The 19,049-nt window shown below is 41.3% G+C and overlaps 1 protein-coding gene and 1 pseudogene across 4 annotated transcripts in view; both read left to right on the plus strand.

The window, feature by feature from the left end:
• The window catches only part of DOCK5 (dedicator of cytokinesis 5), a 180,498-nt gene that overhangs the window by 103,479 nt on the left and 57,970 nt on the right, over nucleotides 1-19,049 (plus strand). For 3 of the 4 annotated variants that reach the window (XM_016148166.2, XM_016148168.2, XM_016148167.2), the window contains exons 17-26: nucleotides 2,104-2,207; nucleotides 3,176-3,359; nucleotides 9,340-9,437; nucleotides 9,674-9,763; nucleotides 11,151-11,251; nucleotides 13,006-13,140; nucleotides 15,186-15,297; nucleotides 16,004-16,074; nucleotides 16,680-16,786; nucleotides 18,638-18,774. In XM_016148166.2, coding sequence (XP_016003652.1) covers nucleotides 2,104-2,207; nucleotides 3,176-3,359; nucleotides 9,340-9,437; nucleotides 9,674-9,763; nucleotides 11,151-11,251; nucleotides 13,006-13,140; nucleotides 15,186-15,297; nucleotides 16,004-16,074; nucleotides 16,680-16,786; nucleotides 18,638-18,774 — 1,139 coding nt within the window. The remainder of the gene's footprint in view (nucleotides 1-2,103; nucleotides 2,208-3,175; nucleotides 3,360-9,339; nucleotides 9,438-9,673; nucleotides 9,764-11,150; nucleotides 11,252-13,005; nucleotides 13,141-15,185; nucleotides 15,298-16,003; nucleotides 16,075-16,679; nucleotides 16,787-18,637; nucleotides 18,775-19,049) is intronic. The other variant, XM_016148169.2, reaches the window with a different exon arrangement.
• On the plus strand, nucleotides 13,998-14,116 carry LOC118612786 (annotated as a pseudogene).

Raw genomic sequence — 19,049 nt, forward strand, 5'->3', positions numbered from 1 at the left:
GCATCTTTATTTCAGAATTCCTTGGTGCTAAGAAAATCTGGCAAAGTGAATTTTTCTGGCCTTTCAAGATCTGTGTTATTATTCTGTATCAGAATTTAACCTAGATGTTTTCTATGATGCTAATACATGCTCTATGGCAAAAAAGCATTTCACAGTTAAATAGGGATGGGAAGTGCTGCATATTTTATCTTCCGCTTAGACAGTCACACTGTGTGCTACCATATGGTTGCAGAGTCCTGCAGCAAGAAAACTATTTAAGCTGAAACTGTTTAACTTTTTGTTGCCCCAAATTACTATTTTTCTCACGAAAGAACTATTTCAAGTCTTAGATCACAGTTCATAAAATGGCTGTTTTAAAGTGTGAACAGAGAAGAAAATTGATTGTTTTTAAATCGATCAGAAAATTTCTACAGTATCTTGTTCTCCTTCACCACTGCATAAAAGTGCATTTCTTCATTCCAAACTGAATGGGGCCCATCTACGTACCAGACTGCAGGCCGGGCCCTGGGTTTGTGACAGCCGATGGGACAGAGCTACTGCTCTGAAGAGTGTCTGTGGTCTAGATAGGAAGATGAGCAAGAAGGCATGTGATTAAGTTCAGGACAGCGCGATATGTGCAACAGCAGCAGTTCATAAGGGAGCATGGAGCACAACTCCTAACCTTGCCTGGAGCCTGGCACATAAGGTTTCCTACATCTTAGCTAGACTGGAGGTGAGTCGAAGTTAGCCCATTGAAGAGTGACAGTGGAGAAATGCATTTGAAAAGCAAAGTGAGCTCAAGAAGTCCGAAGTAGGAGCGGGTGAGCAATCGTATAATTAGGTTGAACCATGTGAAATTGCCATTTCGTAGGTCAATATCAAATACTCATATATCAGCAAATAGTCAAATATCGGCAATTTCATATGGTTCTACATAATACTAAGCTAGCATTTATTAAGCCTTATTAGTCTGTAGCACACACTAAGTGAAGCTCTGTTTATACACTATCTCGTTTATATTCACAATAATCTGATAAAGTACACACTACTTGTATCCACATTTACATGTAAACTGAGGCACAGAGAGGTTAGATACTTGGCCAAGTTCACAGTGCTAGTCGGTGACAGAGCCTGGATTGACAGTCTGGTTCCAGGTGGGCTGGAGCCAGATCATGGAAGATGAAGGTCCTTCTGAGCCATGTTATGGAGGAGCCATTAATATGTGTTTTGTGGGTGGTGGCGGAGGTTTGGTATATGTTTACAATAGCTTTATTCTTAATACCCTCATATTAGACGTAGCCCAGATGGTCATCTAAAGGAGAATGGACAAATTGTGGTATAATTATACAGTGGATTACTGCTCAGCAAACCTGGGGATACATCAGTCACAGCAGACCTTGTGCCTGTGGTGAGAACAGGCCATGAGTTATCCCCACCATCAACATCTAAGTAATGGGACACAGTAAGCCCAGAGGCCAGCACCTAAAGATCAGGAGGGAAGTACTCCGCTGCCTTGAGAGGCTAAACCCTCCACCCCAAATGCCACAGAGCACACATACCCACTTCTCCTGGCACCTGGGCTCGTATCTTGGAAGGAGGAGGAAAGTAGAGACCTCATGAGAGTGTTCTGGAGCAGGGTAGTTGACCTGATTAGATCACTGACTATAGTGTAGAGAAAGTGATGGGCAGAAACAGACTGGTCTGGAAGATCTTGTAGAAATACAGGGAAGAAGTGAGGATGGCCTGAACTCGGGTGTGAACAGAGGGATGGAGAGAAAACATACAGGTTCCAGAGGTATTCACTACATGAAGTTGACATGGGGGTTGAGTCATATCACCCACATTTCTGATTTAGATAATCGGTGGTTGCTGGTTTCATTCATCTACAAATGTAGGGAAGGGAGCATACTTGGAAGTGCCGGAAGGTTTCAGTTTGGGAAATATTCTCTTTAAGAAGCCTGTGACACGCACAATATGTATGACTTATCATGTAGCTTGCTGAATTGTGCTGGTTATAGCATGATTGAACATCATCTCCCAGAGCAAAATGTGAAATCAGCTGTCATAGCCATCACTTCTTGATGTCTTTCTGCACTGCTCAGACACATATTTCTGTCTTTTCAGCCAGAGATAAATCGGAGCGAGCATTCGGGGTGGCCTTCGTGAAGCTGATGAACCCGGATGGCACCACCCTGCAGGATGGGAGGCATGATCTGGTGGTTTATAAGGTGGTGCAAACAGAATGAGGCTCAGAAAATTGCTGAGGAAATATTTATATCCTCTGAAATTGGTTCTTAAGGTTCCTTTCAGATTTATTTGTACGAACATCAAAAACTTCTCTAGAGCTATGCGTGTTAGCCCCTTAAAGTCTAGAAACCCAGAGGGCGATGTCCCGGCAGCTGCATGGTCTCTCACTCCCTTTTTGGAAAGAGTGAGTGCATTGTTGTTTAGTCTCCCTCTTCTGCAAACCGTGTTCTGTGGCAGTGAATAAAGGGCTGCCCTCCGGCCTTTTACTCATACTGCATGGAGCGCAGACAGTTGCACTGTTGGGCTTGGTTTGAATGTGGTGGGTGTGGTAGGAAGTGGTTTTCATATCAGCGCAAGCCAGGTACCATTTCTCTGCTATCAGGCCTCATTTCCTTCCCTGACAGTTTTGTCCTCATTCTTCCCTCTAAGTACTACAGAGCTATCACTTCTACTCAGATTTGAGAGTAGAGAGTAGATGCTGGAAGATCTCATTTATCCAACAATATCACAGAGTTGGTAGCTTTTTTGAGATGCATCTACCTGATCTGTATTTTCCTTAATAGCTGTTAGTTCATAAATAGTTTTGGAAGGCACGCAGGCTATTTCTTCCCAATGAACCCAGTCAACCCAATGACCGATAACTGTGACCATGTAGAGGTGCAAGAAAATGAAATCCAACCTTATTCTTTAATATTTATTTATAGTTGAGACCTAGGATTTTCTGAGTGTAGTTCACAACTTCATTTTTATTCACCATCGAAATTATTTGTGGACTCCAACCGTTGGAAGGGATCACGCTGTCTTAGAGTTGGAGGAGTCTAGGTATAATTTCATAAAACCTCATTTCTCATGCTGCAAATACACTGTGTTCATATGATCGATAGTATTTTTATTTGCATGTAAGAGTTTTTACCCGTCATTTGGTGTCTCTAACATGCTTCCTTTTCAGGGTGACAACAAGAAAATGGAAGATGCTAAATTCTACCTGACCATGCCTGGAACCAAGGTAGAGATGGAAGAAAAAGAACTGCAAGCATCCAAAACCCTGGCCAGCTTTACCCCAGCCAAGGATAGCACAAAAGATAGCTTTCAGATTGCCACCCTCATTTGCTCTACAAAGCTCACTCAGAACGGTGGGTGTGCTGACCGCAGTGACACCAGAATGAGTTTTCTGCTTGGTCCTGCTGGGCTCCTTTGTTAGTCTCAGGGGGCTGGACCATATGGGACCACATCTTCTGAGGTGGGATGCTGGGCACTTTGGATTCTGCTGTCTGCCCCTCACATGATGTTCTGGATGCTACTGACCAAATGGTTAAAGCTCCTTCTGAGGTTTTGTTGTCCATCTTTCAAACAGATGAAAAGCATTTGGATTTTTTTAATATCGTAAACCCTATAAATGTATTCATTAATAGGGCCTGTAAAATTAGAAAGTCTTATGTTCCCTTCAGGGCAGCAAAGAACTCTAATAATGTGTCCTATATAATACATATAACATGAAATGTTGGTAATAAGGGGGAGGACACTGAGAAATATAGTCAATCCTCTGCTCAAATAGGTATAACGAAGAGCAGGGACAGTTTCCTGCTAGAGTTCCATCTGTTTCCCATATAGTCTCCTCTGTCCCATTTTTTTTTCCAAGCAGTCAGGGATTTTTTATTAAATCTGCTGAGTAGTTCAAATGGGCATCATTTTGTTCCTCCTTGAAATCTCTGATTGCCAATTTTAACTTCTCTGGTGTATATCATGGCATTTGATAGCCCATAACAGCTTCTCATTCATTTAACCTATGTTACGTGTCATGAATATAGCGAGCCAGGAATTAGCTGCTGAGGGGGTTTGTCCTAGAAATTCTATAGCCCCTGTGGTATAGCAGAGTAATCCCTTTGGCCTCGTGGAGGATTTGGGTGAGGTACCTGGCAGGAGCTCTGCCTTAAAGAAGTGCTAAGATAGACAAAACAGTTTAGATATCAGGCACACTCAAGGATCAGTTGTCGGTTATCTTTAGAAGGGTCAGTATTGCTTGTTTTGATGAATCATGATTGGCTAGAGAATATGGATAGTACTTCAATTTGGACAAGTAGCCAGACTCAACAGAGTGAAGTTCAGGCTGATACATATGGGAAAGTAAAAGTGCATTCACCAGAACTTAAGCCAGAAAAAGCCAAAACTGGAGACAATATAAAGATCTGTAGTTGCAAAGGACTGCTGGGGGGAAAGGGAAGGATGACTAGGCAGAGCACAGGGGATTTTTAGAGCAGTAAAACTGTACTGTATGACACTGTAATGGATACATGGATACGTGTCATAATACATTTGTCAGAACTGCAGAATGCACTACACAGAGTGAACTCTAACGTAAACCATGGACTTAGATAATAAACTGTATCATCAGTCGTTACAAATGCAGCACACTGATGTAAGATGTTAGCGGGGAGCTGGGGAGCAGTGAAGGGCTATATGGAAACTTTCTATACTTTCTGTTTAATTTTTCTGGGAACCTCAAACTGCTCAAAAGAAAAGGTCTATTAATTAAGAATAAAATAAAAACAAAAATTTAAGGCAGATAACATTTTGAACTTCAGAAAAGACATGACAAACTCGTATCAGTGACATAACTCTTGTTAGGGAATAAGTAAATATAATAAAGGGCTGATATGAGGTGAAATGGTACAATGTTTATGGAAGATGATTTAGAAACTGTATCAAAGATTAAAATATATTCAGACCCTTAATCCAGTAATTTGACCCCTAGAAACTGAACCCAAGGAAACAATGAGAGATATACACAAAGATTAATATATAAGAATATTTCACTGTTATTCCTAAGAGGGGAATGGAACAATCTAAATGTCCAATAGTTTAGGTTAGTTTAAATTATATAGTATAATTAAATGATGAAATATATGCAGCTGCCAAATATATTTCAAAACATAATCCAAGACATGCAGAATTTTTAATACTATTGTATAATCCCAGTTTTGTTTAAATATATGAGGACAAATTGGAGCCCGTTGCCTGGGTTCAAATCCCAGCTCTGCCACTTACTAGCTCGATCATCAAGGCAAGTCACTTGATCTCTCTTTGACTAGGTTTCCTCGTCTTTAAAATGGGAGCAATAATAGTATGTATTTCAGAGAACGAATTAAAATAAATAAAAGCAAAGCATCAGTGCCTAGCCCATTGTAAGCGCTACATGAGTATTAACTATTGTTATTACTCTCATCATCATTATATATGCACATAAAAAGAAAAAAACTTCAAAAGTTTGGATAGTTCTAATTTTCTTTATTTTTGGCATTTTCTAAATTTTTAACTATACGATGTCAAAATGTTATTTTTAAGTATAGTAGTAGATAATATAAATCATTGATGTACTTTTGAAATTTATCGAGACATTCAAGAGGGATGGCATTTATCAAACATCTAGTAGATTACCCTTCTCAGAGCCTAGAGTTCAAAGAAAACAAGTAATAAAAGCTTGAAAATCAACTTTTAATACAAAGCAAAAGAAATTTCTATTATTCTGTATTTCTTTATTCCTAATATGATATCATTATTTTATTTATCATCTCCTAGTCAAAAAGTTAGGAAGCTGATTGACAAGTGGCAGTTCTCGACTTAAACACCTGATTTGCTGATATTTACATCACCGATCTTCTAAATACTCTGAACCTGTGCTGCTGTCCTGCTATGACAGCCACTAGCCACATGTAGCTTGTGAGATGTAAATTAATTAAAGTTAAGCGAAGTTATGAATTCAACTCCTTAGTCTCACCAGCCTCATTTCAAGTGTTCTGTAGTTTCACACGGCTGATTGATGACTTCTGTGTTGGGCAGCACAGATATGAAACATTCCTTTCATCACAGAAAGTTCCATCGGGTGGAACTGTACTCTTTTCTTTGTTGTCATCTCATTCCTAGTGTTTGAGCTCAAAAATATTTAACATACCAAAAAAAAAAAAAAGGTTGTAAATAATATCCTCTCCCATAGAAGGCTTAAGGAGGCAGACTTATCTAAAGCTAAGAGGCGTGATCTGCTGTCATTGTGGATAGAGGTAGGAAGAGGGGACAGATGTGGGAAAGATCGCAACAGAAGGACGTCACAAGCATCCGAGAAACAGAATTCCCAGGGACAGATAACTGTGGGTTGTTGATGTCTTTGCTTTCTTCTAAGTTGCTGGAAATGATAAGGAACCAGTGTAATTTATTCTGAGAAAGAAGAAGCCAGTGAATGTTAATAAACCATCAATCCCTGAGGGCATTTTCTGATTAATAGTTTAGTCATTCTCCTTTCACACAGAGTCTGTGACTGGAGGCATTTCTTTTTAGCCTTAGGAAGACTATTCAGACTTAAAAGGTTAAAAGCCACTGGCCCTAGTTACAGATAGAGCTTCTAGACTTTGTATTTATTTTATTAATTTTCTCAAAAGTGGAACAGACCAGTTTCTATGGGATCATCTGTTGCTGGGCTTGTATGGAGTGTGAGGATAGATTTGTTGTTCCAGGAAAGGGAGGGGGTGGGGTTCGAGTTCCTGCAGGTGTGGGGCCCTGTGCCAGGTCGTTCTCCGCCATCCAGCACCTGGCACGTGAAGACGCCAGCATCGCCTGTATTAACCTCAGCCGACTGGTCAGAGAATGGAGTTAAAGTGCTCAAATATTTTGCTAAGCTCATGAATGATGGTCTTGGGTCTGAAAATAGATATGTAACTCCAAAGCTTGTGGTTTTATTTGTCTTTCTTTCCTTTTTTAAATGTTATGGTGCCTAATCCTCTCCCAGATGTATTCGCTGCTCTAAATTTGGGGATCGTCATTCAGAGAATCCTAAATACGTACATACTTCTGATGGAGATATAAACTGAAACAGCTTTGGATAACGTTTGAATAGTATCTACTGTGAGAGAAGATGATCGATCATTCCTGATGATCCGGAGGTTTCACTTTAGTTTAATACTCCTAGGTACCAGAAGACAGAGAACGTTCATAGCAGAATTGTTAGTGATAGCAAAAACTGGAAATGTTTGTCTAAAGTAGAAAGTATAAACAGTTTTGTTACATTCATACGATGGGATAGAAACTGTGCAGCAATGAAAGTTGACTAGAGTTATGTGCACCAACCTCTATGAATCTCAGGAACACAGTAAATCTAGGGCTGTTTCCATGACACTATGCCACCACTTTTCTGGCCCTGAGACTTGGATTCACCAGATGCCAAATGTGTTCTTAATAAGAGCAGCGATGTGGCATGCAAGCCTCTTTAGGGAGTAAACCTCTGGGCTGATTGATGGGTTCTTTTTAGTTGCTTAAAGCTGCTGGGTGACCTTTCACCCTGATGAAGTATCTAAATTTGTCTCCTCAGGCAGAAACGAGTGAAGTGAAATAATGAATGGAGCAGTAGCATTTACTAGCCTGTGGCAGAAGTAGGAGATGGGAAGATGGAAGTGGACAGTCCCTAGTGGATAGGCCTAGCATAACGCCTGTTATTAAGTGCTGAATGAATGAATGAATGAAAGAATTGTATTTAGCACATGACCAGTTTCCTGAGGGCTGCCAGTTCTCTTTCCATCCATCCATCCATCAATTCATTCATTCTTTCATCAAGCAGGTGTTGACCACCTACTAGATGCCTCGCAGTATGATGGGGTATTAGAATGAATGCGGTGTGGTTCCTGTCCTCTCAAATGCCTCAGATCTATAGGAGGAAGCCAAAATGATTCCCAGTGTGTTTTTGTTATTTGTATATGTGTATGTGTATGTAAATGGATATGCATGTGTATGTCTGTGTATATGTAGAAGCAGTGCAGATAGCAGAGAATGATTGGGTAAGTCGTCCCAGAGGGGAAAAAGTTTGAGGTGGGTCTTGAAATATAAGTAGGAACTTACCAAATACACACTTTTATGGTACTTCTGGACATTTCGGACAAAGGAAGACTATATGCAAAGACGTGGAGCTATTTCAGAGCACGCCGTGGTGTAGAGGGTAATGAGTTGATCTGTGTGACTGCTGCAGACAGGGCTGGCAGGAGGGCCGGAAGTGGGGCCTTCCTGCCTTCTAAAAGGGGTAATGGGGCTTTATTCTGTTGACAGTGGGAGCTTCTAGCACTGGGTTTTGGAGATTTCTCAGGGACTAAATAATATGCAAGCCAATAAAACAAAACACCTGCGGAGCAAATCAACTGTTCTAAAGAACAGTATGTTTTTAGCTACTTGCATATATTTATTTATACAAGTCGATTGATTAAAAAATATGTACTGCTGCTTTTACTAGAGAAAGCTCTAAATAGTGATTGTAACTTGATATACTAAACACAGTGATACAGTAGTAACAGTCCAGATGCCTGCTATGAAGTCCCTGTGACAGTTTAGTTGCTTAGCGTTTATTAAAGCTGTAAGTGACTTAAAAATTTTAAATTCTGCATTTTAAATCCAAAAACATCTCAAGACTTATTGTCCTAGACTTAACCTAAGAGCCATGCCTTCCTTTGAAATAGCAACTTCTCTGATTTGCTTTCCTGTTTATTTCTTTAAAGAACTCTGGAAGGGCAGTATAATAGAGTAGCAAGGACGTGATTGTTTGGAAACAGGTAAATCTATAATTACATTCCATTCCTACCACTCCCTGGCAGTTGTGTGACCTAAGGAAAGGAATTTAATTTCATGAAGGCTCAGTTTCTCATCTCCAAAATGGAAAAAATAAAATCTGCTCCATAGGATGGATGTAATGTTTAAACGAATTAATGCATGTATGTAAATTCCCTTTTCCCTTTAAACCCACTGAGACACACATAGCGACAGGGACAAATTAAGCAAAGCAGCAAATTAAATGTAGGAAGGTTACTTAAGAGTGTGTTTTAGGTTTTGACTATATGTCATTATTTGAAAAATGTGAGTTTTATTCAGGTGTTGTTTTATGTTCTTGAACATTAGTGATTTTCTTTTTCTGTTTGAAAAGTGAAAGAAGACCACAGGGTTTTCTCTGCTCTAGATAGGACGCAGTAAATTAAAAGAATACGTAAGGTTTCGGCCACCATTAAGAACAATCATCTTTCCAAGAGTTCTGTCTGAGTTGCTTTTTCTAATCAATGTCTAACGTTTGTGGTTTGTGGTTTCTCCCAGTTGACCTGTTAGGTTTGTTAAACTGGCGTTCGAACTCCCAGAACATCAAACACAACTTAAAGAAGTTAATGGAGGTGGATGGAGGAGAGATTGTTAAGGTATGTTTATATATTCACACTCAGAAATATGCCCACTGTATTATTACTTCGATGTTTTAAATTAAACCTATCATCGTAGATATAAAACTTGTTATCTACATTGGGAAGCAAGTATGCACTTCTTAAGAAAATGCTATATGTAAACCTAGTCTATCAAAACCTAATTATGCCCGGATTTCTTCAGTATGAAGCTGAACTGAAAGCCCCAAATAACCTCTCCATTTTTATTCTTCCAGTTTTTACAAGATACGCTAGATGCACTTTTTAACATAATGATGGAAATGTCAGACAATGAAACATATGACTTCCTGGTGTTTGATGCACTGGTAAGCAGTTAAACATATCAACTAGTGTTTCTTGTCACAACTATAGTTTTTTGTATTTCACTATGATAAATAATTGTAATGAATAGCCTCCTGCATAAATATTTGTATACATCTCTCTCGACTATTTCTTAAGGCTAAATTTCTGGAAGTAAAATTAGAAACATTTACTTTATATTCCATTTTCTTATCCATTTTCCTGTGAGATTTCAAGTTTGATGTGCTTTCTCTTCGTCATTAAGGAAAACAAGGTTATATTACATTGCAAATCAGGAATCACTTTAACTTACTTTAAAATTAGTCGTAAAGCAGGAGAAACCATTAATGAAGATGATTGCGGCTTGTTGTAGATGTGTGTACTTTTGTACACACAAGGGAGACTGACTTTATAAGTCAGAAATGAGTCTTAGTCTCATTATGTACAATATGCAGCCTTGCAAACCATTAAATTTCCCATACAAAGTACTTAAACATACAACGCATTCTTCTAGCGGAGATCTGGGAAGGCCAGAAATAGTGGTAAAGTGGAAGACGCTGACACATCCGAGTCAAGCATTGTCTTCTCATTGTTGGGGTTTAAGTTCAGCGCAGAATTTTACCTAAATGTTGCAGCAAAGAAGGAAGGTACATTGCACCTTTAGGTCATTCGCCAGCTTGGAGAAACTGGTAAATTCCAGCAGGAGTCAGGACGTTGAAGCTAGAGAGAAGGAATCCCTCCAACTGAGGTCACGCCTTTTCAGGTTCATGGGAAAAAGAGACAGTGTTTCTGAGCTCTGGGGGACAAGGCCGGGAGACAGATTTCTGTGAGACAGAGCAGCTGGCAGTGCGCATATGCGAAAGTAGCAGGTGGCCCTTCTTTTGTACTCTTCCATCATGAGTAGGTGCAAAGTGTTTTTTTGTAGATTTTGCACCTGGCAGTGATACACAGGGGAAATTGGGAGGCAAAAGTCTGGTGAAGTTCAGTTACTGGGGGCCCCACGCTGCATTCAGGAGAAAATCGGCATGGAATGTTTCATTAGCTGCACACATGGGCTAGAGTTTGTTCTTCACACAGGTAGCGCCTGCCTGTATCCTCCTCCCTCCTGCCCCACTGTGTCCCCTGACTTACATTACCTGTGCACTGGACTCTCTTGGAGACATAGCTCCGTGAGGCCAGGGATGCTGGCTCGCATTGGTTTTCTCATAGCATGTAGGACAATGCCAGACACATAATAGTCTTTCTGATTATGTTCACTAAAAACACTTGACTTCAGCTCTAGAATGATAAAGTGAGAAAGCTACAAAAATGATCAAGAAAGAAAAGACAGTACCCAGATGTTAAAATCCAGTTTGTTGACAGAATGCCGAGGGCTTGTACAGTGCTGTTATTTACATGTTTCACCTTTGGCAGGTATTTATTATTTCACTGATAGGAGACATCAAGTTCCAGCATTTTAATCCTGTCCTGGAAACCTACATTTACAAGCACTTCAGTGCCACTTTGGCATATGTGTAAGTATGATTCAAGTGTGCTGCCCGTTATTGGGTTATTGGATTCCGCTCTTGGGGCTGGATTGCTGGGAAACGAATGGGTCATAGACTGAGCAAACATGTCTTTAAATATGGAACCTGTTCTACGCTTCCTGGTAGAAGGAGGCGGCCATGTAGGTATTCCAACCCTGGAAAGCGAGTCAGGCTCAGGCCCCACCTTCTGAGAAATGACAGAAGAGACAAGGCCCTACTTCTTTAAGAATCCAGAACATATAGATGAGGAGTTAAAGCTATTAGGAGCAGAAGCCAGGACAGGTGACTATACTCAAGATCTTTGGAATTGGGTATCAGTGAGATTAGCATGAGGCCCCAAGGGGATCAAACATAGATGAAGCAGACCACATCTGATAGAATAGCAGGTCGTGCCCTCAGCCCTCCGTCACAAGTGCTGTGTAGAATTTATCACTTATTGGATATGAGAAGATTTAATTTTCTTTCTTTTGCATAAGAGGGAATGGTCTCTCTTTTCCATAGTGTCATTGGCTTATGAACCCTGACTAAGAAAAGCAACCTTTTCACTCCTTACTTTACCCTGGAGTGCTCCTCTGCTGTGGCATTGTATGCGGCCTGTGACCCAACCCTCTTGCATTCCAGTTATTGTGCAGAACAATGTGATAAATAATGACAGGAGTGTAGTTGATATTGGCAAAGGCCTTTTTGACAGTGGCTTATGCCAGGTCAGGATGATGGCTGCCGACAGGTCTAGCAGGGTGGCTGCTGACTCGAACATTAGCTCAGATTGTCAATCCCTTGTATCCCTTTCCAAATTAAAGAAGAGAGCCCTCGGTTTTACTTTTATGAAGGTCCAGAGATGTAATAAAACCTAAGTGACGCAAAAGAGGAGTCCTGTAGCATAATCACCCCCTAACACAATGGGTATCATGCCCACCACACCTAGGGTAGTGGAGGCTACGCCAGTGATAGGGTTCCTGCCCCCACCCCCCACCCCATGGCCTCACTTTCCAAGCACCCAGTGGCCACAAGTGAGGAAATCCTGGCACTGGGTCTTCATCGCACAGAGCCGGATGTGACACTGTGGATGCTAGTAATCTGGCTTGGTCGTTTCTACATGTTTCCTGTGGGTTTTTCTTAGAAAACTCAGAGATTCCCAGCAGGAAAGTCAAAAATATCAGTGCCCTCAAAAGTGTAAGTTAGCAGAAGATTAAGGCATCACCTAGTCTGAAGACTGGAAAGTCTAAAAGGGCAACCCACAGTCTCAGAACAGGGCTATCTTTTGGGAGCTGGGAACCATGGGTGTTCTCATCAGACTCAGCTCCTCTTCCCATACTCAGTAGTTTTCCATCTGGCTTCGTATTTATGGATGCCAAAGGGTTTAGGCAAATTGGAGAGAATAAGATTTCTTTTAAGGCAGTGTCTCAGATAGGCAGTGTGTCCTTTACAAGAAACACCTAAAGATGTCTGTATAACATACCAGAGATTAACTTTCATTTCTTCATCTCGTTTTAAAATCCTACAAAGGTAAAGAAGCCATCCGCTATTTCTAGGCAGAAGGGAAGCTCCAAATCTAGACTGCAGTGAGGAACCTAAATTGCAAAGGAGTTGATTTTCTTGTTCAGGACACAGTCTAGAAGAGATAATAGTCGTTGTGACTTCTACTTCCCCACTATGCCAAGTTCCCTTTCTGTATAGCAAACCCCAGACCTCTGGGTACCACTTCGCCGCATTGACAAGCTTTTCTTTCTCACTCTTTTAAGGAAACTCTCCAAGGTACTGAACTTTTACGTGGCTAATGCAGATGATTCCAGCAAGACAGAATTGCTTTTTGCTGCTTTGAAAGCCTTAAAGTACTTGTTTAGATTCATCATCCAATCTAGAGTACTCTACTTGAGGTAATGGTCACTGTGATAAGATGTTGATGCTGTTCATTCTCTCTCCATGAAATTTTCTTTAACCCTTCTGCTCACGTTCAGCTCTACGAGCTCTTGGGTCAATTTCAAAACTTCAGGCCCAAAGACAGAGGTGGACAATGAAACCATTAGAGAAGGTCCATGCAAAATCCTTTTGAGTCATCGGTAATGACAAAAGGACTTAGGGACGCTATTGTGAACTTCCTAGAAGCCTTTGATGGTGACAACAGCTCTAGGGAGGCACGTTCCTGTGGCAAGATTTTGTTTAGTACAGTGAAGGGCTTCATAACAATGTTAGATTTATGAATATAGAATCACGAGCTGTCTTTGGTAGTCAAGGGAAAAAAGCAGTTTGGGAAGATGTTTCCTGAGGTGTGGGTTTCTTTGCTGGTTCCATGCTTAGCTACCTCATGATGCTAAGCCATAAAGATAGGATAAATTCCACTTTGAATTCCTGGAATAACAGTTTCATCAAAAAAAGAAGGCATCAAGAAAGAGGAGGTACCTTTCTGGGAATGCTCACAACTGCATTGTCTTCCCTACACTTCAGTAATAGCTGGGTTTCCAAACTGTTAAAATATATTTATAAGGCAGAAGGAAATGGTCTACAGATTCAAGCATGTATATTTTTTAAAATTTGTATACTTAAAACTATAAACAAAATTAAAGGCAAACAACCTGAATAAAAAGTTTGCAACATATAGTACAGATCAAAGGTTAATAGCTTTCCTGATTAAAGACTCTTAAAATTCAAGAGAAGAGTGATAAATATCTTTACAATAGAAAGCAAAAGAAAAAAATCAAATGGTCGATTAAATTTTAAAAAATATTTATACTCAGTCTGTGGCCATGCCACCTTGAACAAGCCTGATCCCATCTGATCTCGGAAGCTAAGCAGGGTCAGGCCTGGTTAGTACTTGGATGGGAGACCACCTAGGAAGACTGGGTGCTGTAGACATAAAAAATAAAAATAAGAGATTGTAAGCTGACAAGGTCCTTGCAGTCTGTGAGGTCAACCAAAGGTTGCCTTACATACACACACATCCAAAAGCAATACAATACTCACTATCTTTACCTATAGATTTGCTAAAGATTAAAATAAGAATATAATTTCTTAAGGACAGATAAAAAGCAAAATGAAAGTAAGAAAGAAAAATGTCACATTTGTCTAGTAATATCTATTAATGAGAAAGAATCAATTTTTCAGTTGATGGACAACTCTGGAAGACAAGCAGAATCCTTTAATCAAAACAAGCACGAATCAGTGAAGATTAAGGTGTCTTGTGCCCTGTGAGGGCCCCTCGTTGGGGTAGGTCAGCACCAGCATGACCAGTTCAATGGATAGAGTGACACTAGCTAGCCTTGCAGACTGGGTTGGGTTCAGGATGTTTCTGGGTTGAGCTTTTCTACCCATTGCCTGAAACTTCAACTCAAGTGATGAGGGCTTGATTAGATGAGACAGAATGATAAGAGCGACACAGAAAAGGAGAATGAGGGAGGAGGGAAGGGGTGATGCTGGAAGATGGGACGTGGCAGGTGTGATGTGGCAGGGAAGTTAGCCGGGGGTGTCCCGCGCTCATTGGACATTCTGCTAATGAACTGAGGGAGGCGGCAAGCACTCAGGGCTCATCTGCTCCTTCAGGCAAAGCAGCTTCCTGCTGCTCTCCCTCCATGCCGAAAGTGCCTACACCCCGCTAGCTTGTAGGACATCAACAAGGCTGTGGTCTTCTGACAGCTTCAGGGGAATCCTTTCCAAGTGGCTTATCCTAGTGGGCCAACGGGAGAGCTCTGCAGTAGGATATTTCGTACAAATTACCACCCGCTGGTAACATCTAAGTGCTAATATCTTGTCAGTTTGCGAGGCTTATCCCTGAAACCATCTTAGAGCACCTTGCGACTTCTCTTTGCAAAGTTCAAAGTGATGACCAGTGAGGCATGTACTTCCAGCATTGTTTAAGCAACAGTTCTATTTGAAAATTTCTTTCGAAGGTGGAAAATCTCATCGCTTTTCTCTTTTTCTTATTAAGATTTTATGGCCAGAGTGAAGAAGGAGATGAATTTAATAATTCAATCCGCCAGTTATTTCTCGCTTTCAATACATTGATGGACAGGCCTCTGGAGGAAGCTGTCAAGATCAAGGTCAGCGTGTCATCATCGTGGGTAACTTTGAATGCTGTTGGTGAGGATGTCTTGGGACAACATAGAATTGGTCATGGTGGGAGAGGAACAAAGTAAACCATAATTCATGGAAAACTTGCAAATTTTAGTATGACTTATAGAAAGTACAGGGGGAAACCTGTGTTTCACCTTTCATGAATTTTTTTCTTCTCAAATGTCAGTTTGCCAAAGACAAGCTACCCTTTCAGACATCCCTTGAGTGGCTTTTGTGGCCCCTGTGAACTCAGCCTGTTGATCCTGATGTTTCAGACAACAGGTTTTTATTCTTAGTTTCCCCCTTTTTCCTGGGAGCCCGAAGTCACCATCATTTTCATGATCAGTTTTTCAAATGTAAAATACATAATCTCTGAAAACTTAAATTTTAACTTTATCATTCTTTGCTCTTTATGGCAATGTCAAGATTTTTAACTACCTCCTTAGGTCGAAAAACGAATTCCAAGTGGGTAGTGCCTGTTGGTGAGGAAGACAGAAAGCTGTGTCTCCTGACTTTCAGGAAGAAGATTTTAGGAGATCACGTATTACAACGTTGGCTTTTCTTTCTATTGCAAGAACATTTGTGTCCAGTTTCCTGCGTGAGAGCCAAGCCTTTCTTTTCCTGGAATCAAGCCGTAAATTCTGTATTTGTCTTGCTTGGCAATTAAATCTGCCTTTGGCATTTTTCTTACAGGGGGCAGCTTTGAAGTACCTTCCTAGCATAATTAATGATGTCAAGCTTGTGTTTGATCCTATCGAGCTCAGGTAAATAGCAAAAAACATTTGTTTCTTGCCTTTAACAGAAAAGCAGCTCCTCTGCGTGCCTGGAGCCTCGGCCGCCGCACAAGCTCTCATTCTTACAACATATGTCAACTGAACACCTTTTTGTGTTCAGTTCTGGGAAAGATAGAAAAAAAGACACAAAGCCTGCTTCTCTGAAGAGGTTGGAGCTTTCTCCAGGGAAACAAGACACGCAGACATAAAATTAACTATAGAAAAAAGTACATAATAATATACCTCCAGCCCTTTACCTAAGTTCCTCAGGAATGCAAAGCCAGATGGCGACTGACACTGGGGTGGAGTTAGCAAGAAGAGGATTCTGCAGAAGTTGAGTGCTAAGACAGGTCTAGATGGCTGTGGCAGACCTGGGTGGGCTTTGGCAGTGTACGCAGAGTCAGCTCCCAGGTCGAGCCCTGCAGTGAGCATAGAATACAGTCTCTGCTTCCTAGAGACAGTCTTTCTAGTCATTTGAAAGAGATTTCCAGGTAAACCTCTCCGTGCCCCAATCTCAAAGCAGAGAGGAATCACAGTGTAACAATACCTTCAGCTTAGCAGAATGAAAACACTTACCACTGGGTTTTGTCTTCCAGCGTGCTCTTCTGCAAGTTCATTCAAAGCATTCCTGACAACCAGTTAGTTCGCCAGAAACTTAACTGCATGACCAAGATAGTAGAGAGTAATCTTTTTCGGCAGTCGGGTAAGTCTCCCCCTGAAAAGGCTGTTTACTGAAATTCCAGTCTTGCTTCTTCTTCAGCCAGTTTGCCCCTTTTCTTAATATCAATAATATCCATTCCAGTTCAGTTGTTTGTTGGTACCTGAGGGCCTTCTGGGAAACCAGCTTTAAGGAGAAGGCGAAGTCAGTTCAGTATTTCTAATAATTCCTAAAAGAACAAACTTGTTTGTTCGTTAATCTTTAATTAGAATGATCAAGTGTTTTATTCATTAGAGAGTTTTGTCACAAAATAGGAACTCTGAAAAGTAATGGGGAAGCATGAAAGATAGTTCTCTTTAAAAATGTGTCTTCTTTGATCTATACTTAATATAATCTCAAAAACCAGAGGACGGAGCCACAGTGTAGCCTATGCCGAATGCCACGTGTACTGGCCCAGGACAACGGATTATGTGCATCTCTTCTCAATTCCATGCTCATTCATGTCACATAAGTAGCTGAAAATCAACCATAGTGGAAGTATTTACACCACGGAAATTGGCAAACACTATAAATCAGAGGGTTTTGTTGTTGTTGTTGTTGTTGTTTTTTTTGCGGGGCATGGGGTTACTTATTAGCATGCTGCCAGGAGGGGAGTAGGGCAAGGAGAGGTGAAAACTCTTATACTGACAAAATACTATGCTATTCATTTTGTAATTAGAGTTGTGCCTGTAGCCACTATGTCTCCATCCCTGTGCTCCTGTCCAGAGCTGATGCAGGGGAAGGTCCAATATCCGGTCTTTTCCCTAGTAAACCCAAGACTGGCTAGAGTGGCACAGCCGTGGGAGCTTCTCTCGCTGCTTCCACCAGGTCAGGATGTCCTAGAGGGTGACTTCCTGTTACTTGTTTTGCCTGGTGGCGTCTGAGGACCTGTTGGACTCCACAGAAATAGGAAAGTTGAGTGAGTCGTGGGTGGGAGAACCCTCTCAGTCTTTCCCCTGGCAAGTTATGCAACTTTGAACACACAAATGACCTTTGCTAAGTCTCAGCTTTTGTTTCTGTCGAAGGAAGCACTTGAACTAGATCAAATCAGAAGCTTCTTTCGGCCCTGATAGTCTCTGACCCTATGAATGTGATCTTAGAAATCGTAACTGTTACAAGGACACAGATGGAAGTAGTTCAGAAAGCTAGTGAGTGCTTGAAACTAGAACATGTAATATTACCAAACATCTTATTGTTCTAAGATAATCTCTGCCTGTAAGGGTGCAGAAAGAAAAAATGAGACGATAAAGATGCAGTGTGCGTACTCTATGCATTAGACAGTTCCAGTTAGAGGAATTATTCTCACTGGTAACAGTCATTTCTGTTACCATCCAAATAACTGGACTCATCATAATATTTTATTACAGTGAAGATCCCAAAAGAGAGGTATGGACTTAATGTGTGAAGTCCATGTGCCTGTGAAAACACATGAAAATAAACTAGTGAAGGTCAGTCTTTATAGGAATCTTAGAGTAAATTTTCTCCATTAGGTGGAAAATTTCAAAAACATATATATATATTGAAGTGTATAACTTGCTGAATTTGTTAGTTTCACATGACTTGCTTTCAAGAATCAAGTTATTTTATTTTTAACGCCGAAGAAATTGTTTAATACTTTAAACGTTTTGCTACATGTACTTATGATAGGTGCGATTTTCTTAGTTTTAAAAATTAAGCGACAGGGCTGAAATCCCATGCCTCAACTTCTGTACCCCTCAGGGCCTGGAGGGAGCCCTGCCCTGCAGGGTGGAGTCCAGCGCTGGGGGCTGTAAGAACAGGCAGAGAGAGAGGCAGGAAGGAGCGGGCAGTTCAGGAGGCGATCCTGCATTGGCGAGCTGTCTTCGTTTTCTCTCTCAGAGTGCAGGGACGTGCTCCTGCCACTGCTGATCGACCAGCTCAGCGGCCAGCTGGACGACAAGTCCAGCAAGCCTGACCATGAAGCGAGCTCACAGCTTCTGAGCAGCATCCTGGAAGCGCTAGACAGGAAGGATGTGGTGAGTCGAATCATCACTGACGCAGACCACAGCACGCATTGGTCTCATGGCCTAGGACGAGAATGACTCTATGGCCTTCCTGGCATCAGGGCTTGGCCCAGGCACTTTAGAACCGGGGCACCTGGACAGGCTGTGCTCATTTTAGAGGTAAAGAGAGGCTTCTCCTTGCTGGAATCTGCTCTGCAAATCTAGGTCCAGGAGAGGTCTGCTTGCTGCTGGGCCCCGCGACTGGCTGGTTTTCCTTGCTTGCCCATTGCTGAGGTCCCTGCGAGGAC

The sequence above is a fragment of the Rousettus aegyptiacus genome, unplaced genomic scaffold, assembly GCF_014176215.1.
Source record: "Rousettus aegyptiacus isolate mRouAeg1 unplaced genomic scaffold, mRouAeg1.p scaffold_m13_p_16, whole genome shotgun sequence".
NCBI lineage: Eukaryota > Metazoa > Chordata > Mammalia > Chiroptera > Pteropodidae > Rousettus > Rousettus aegyptiacus.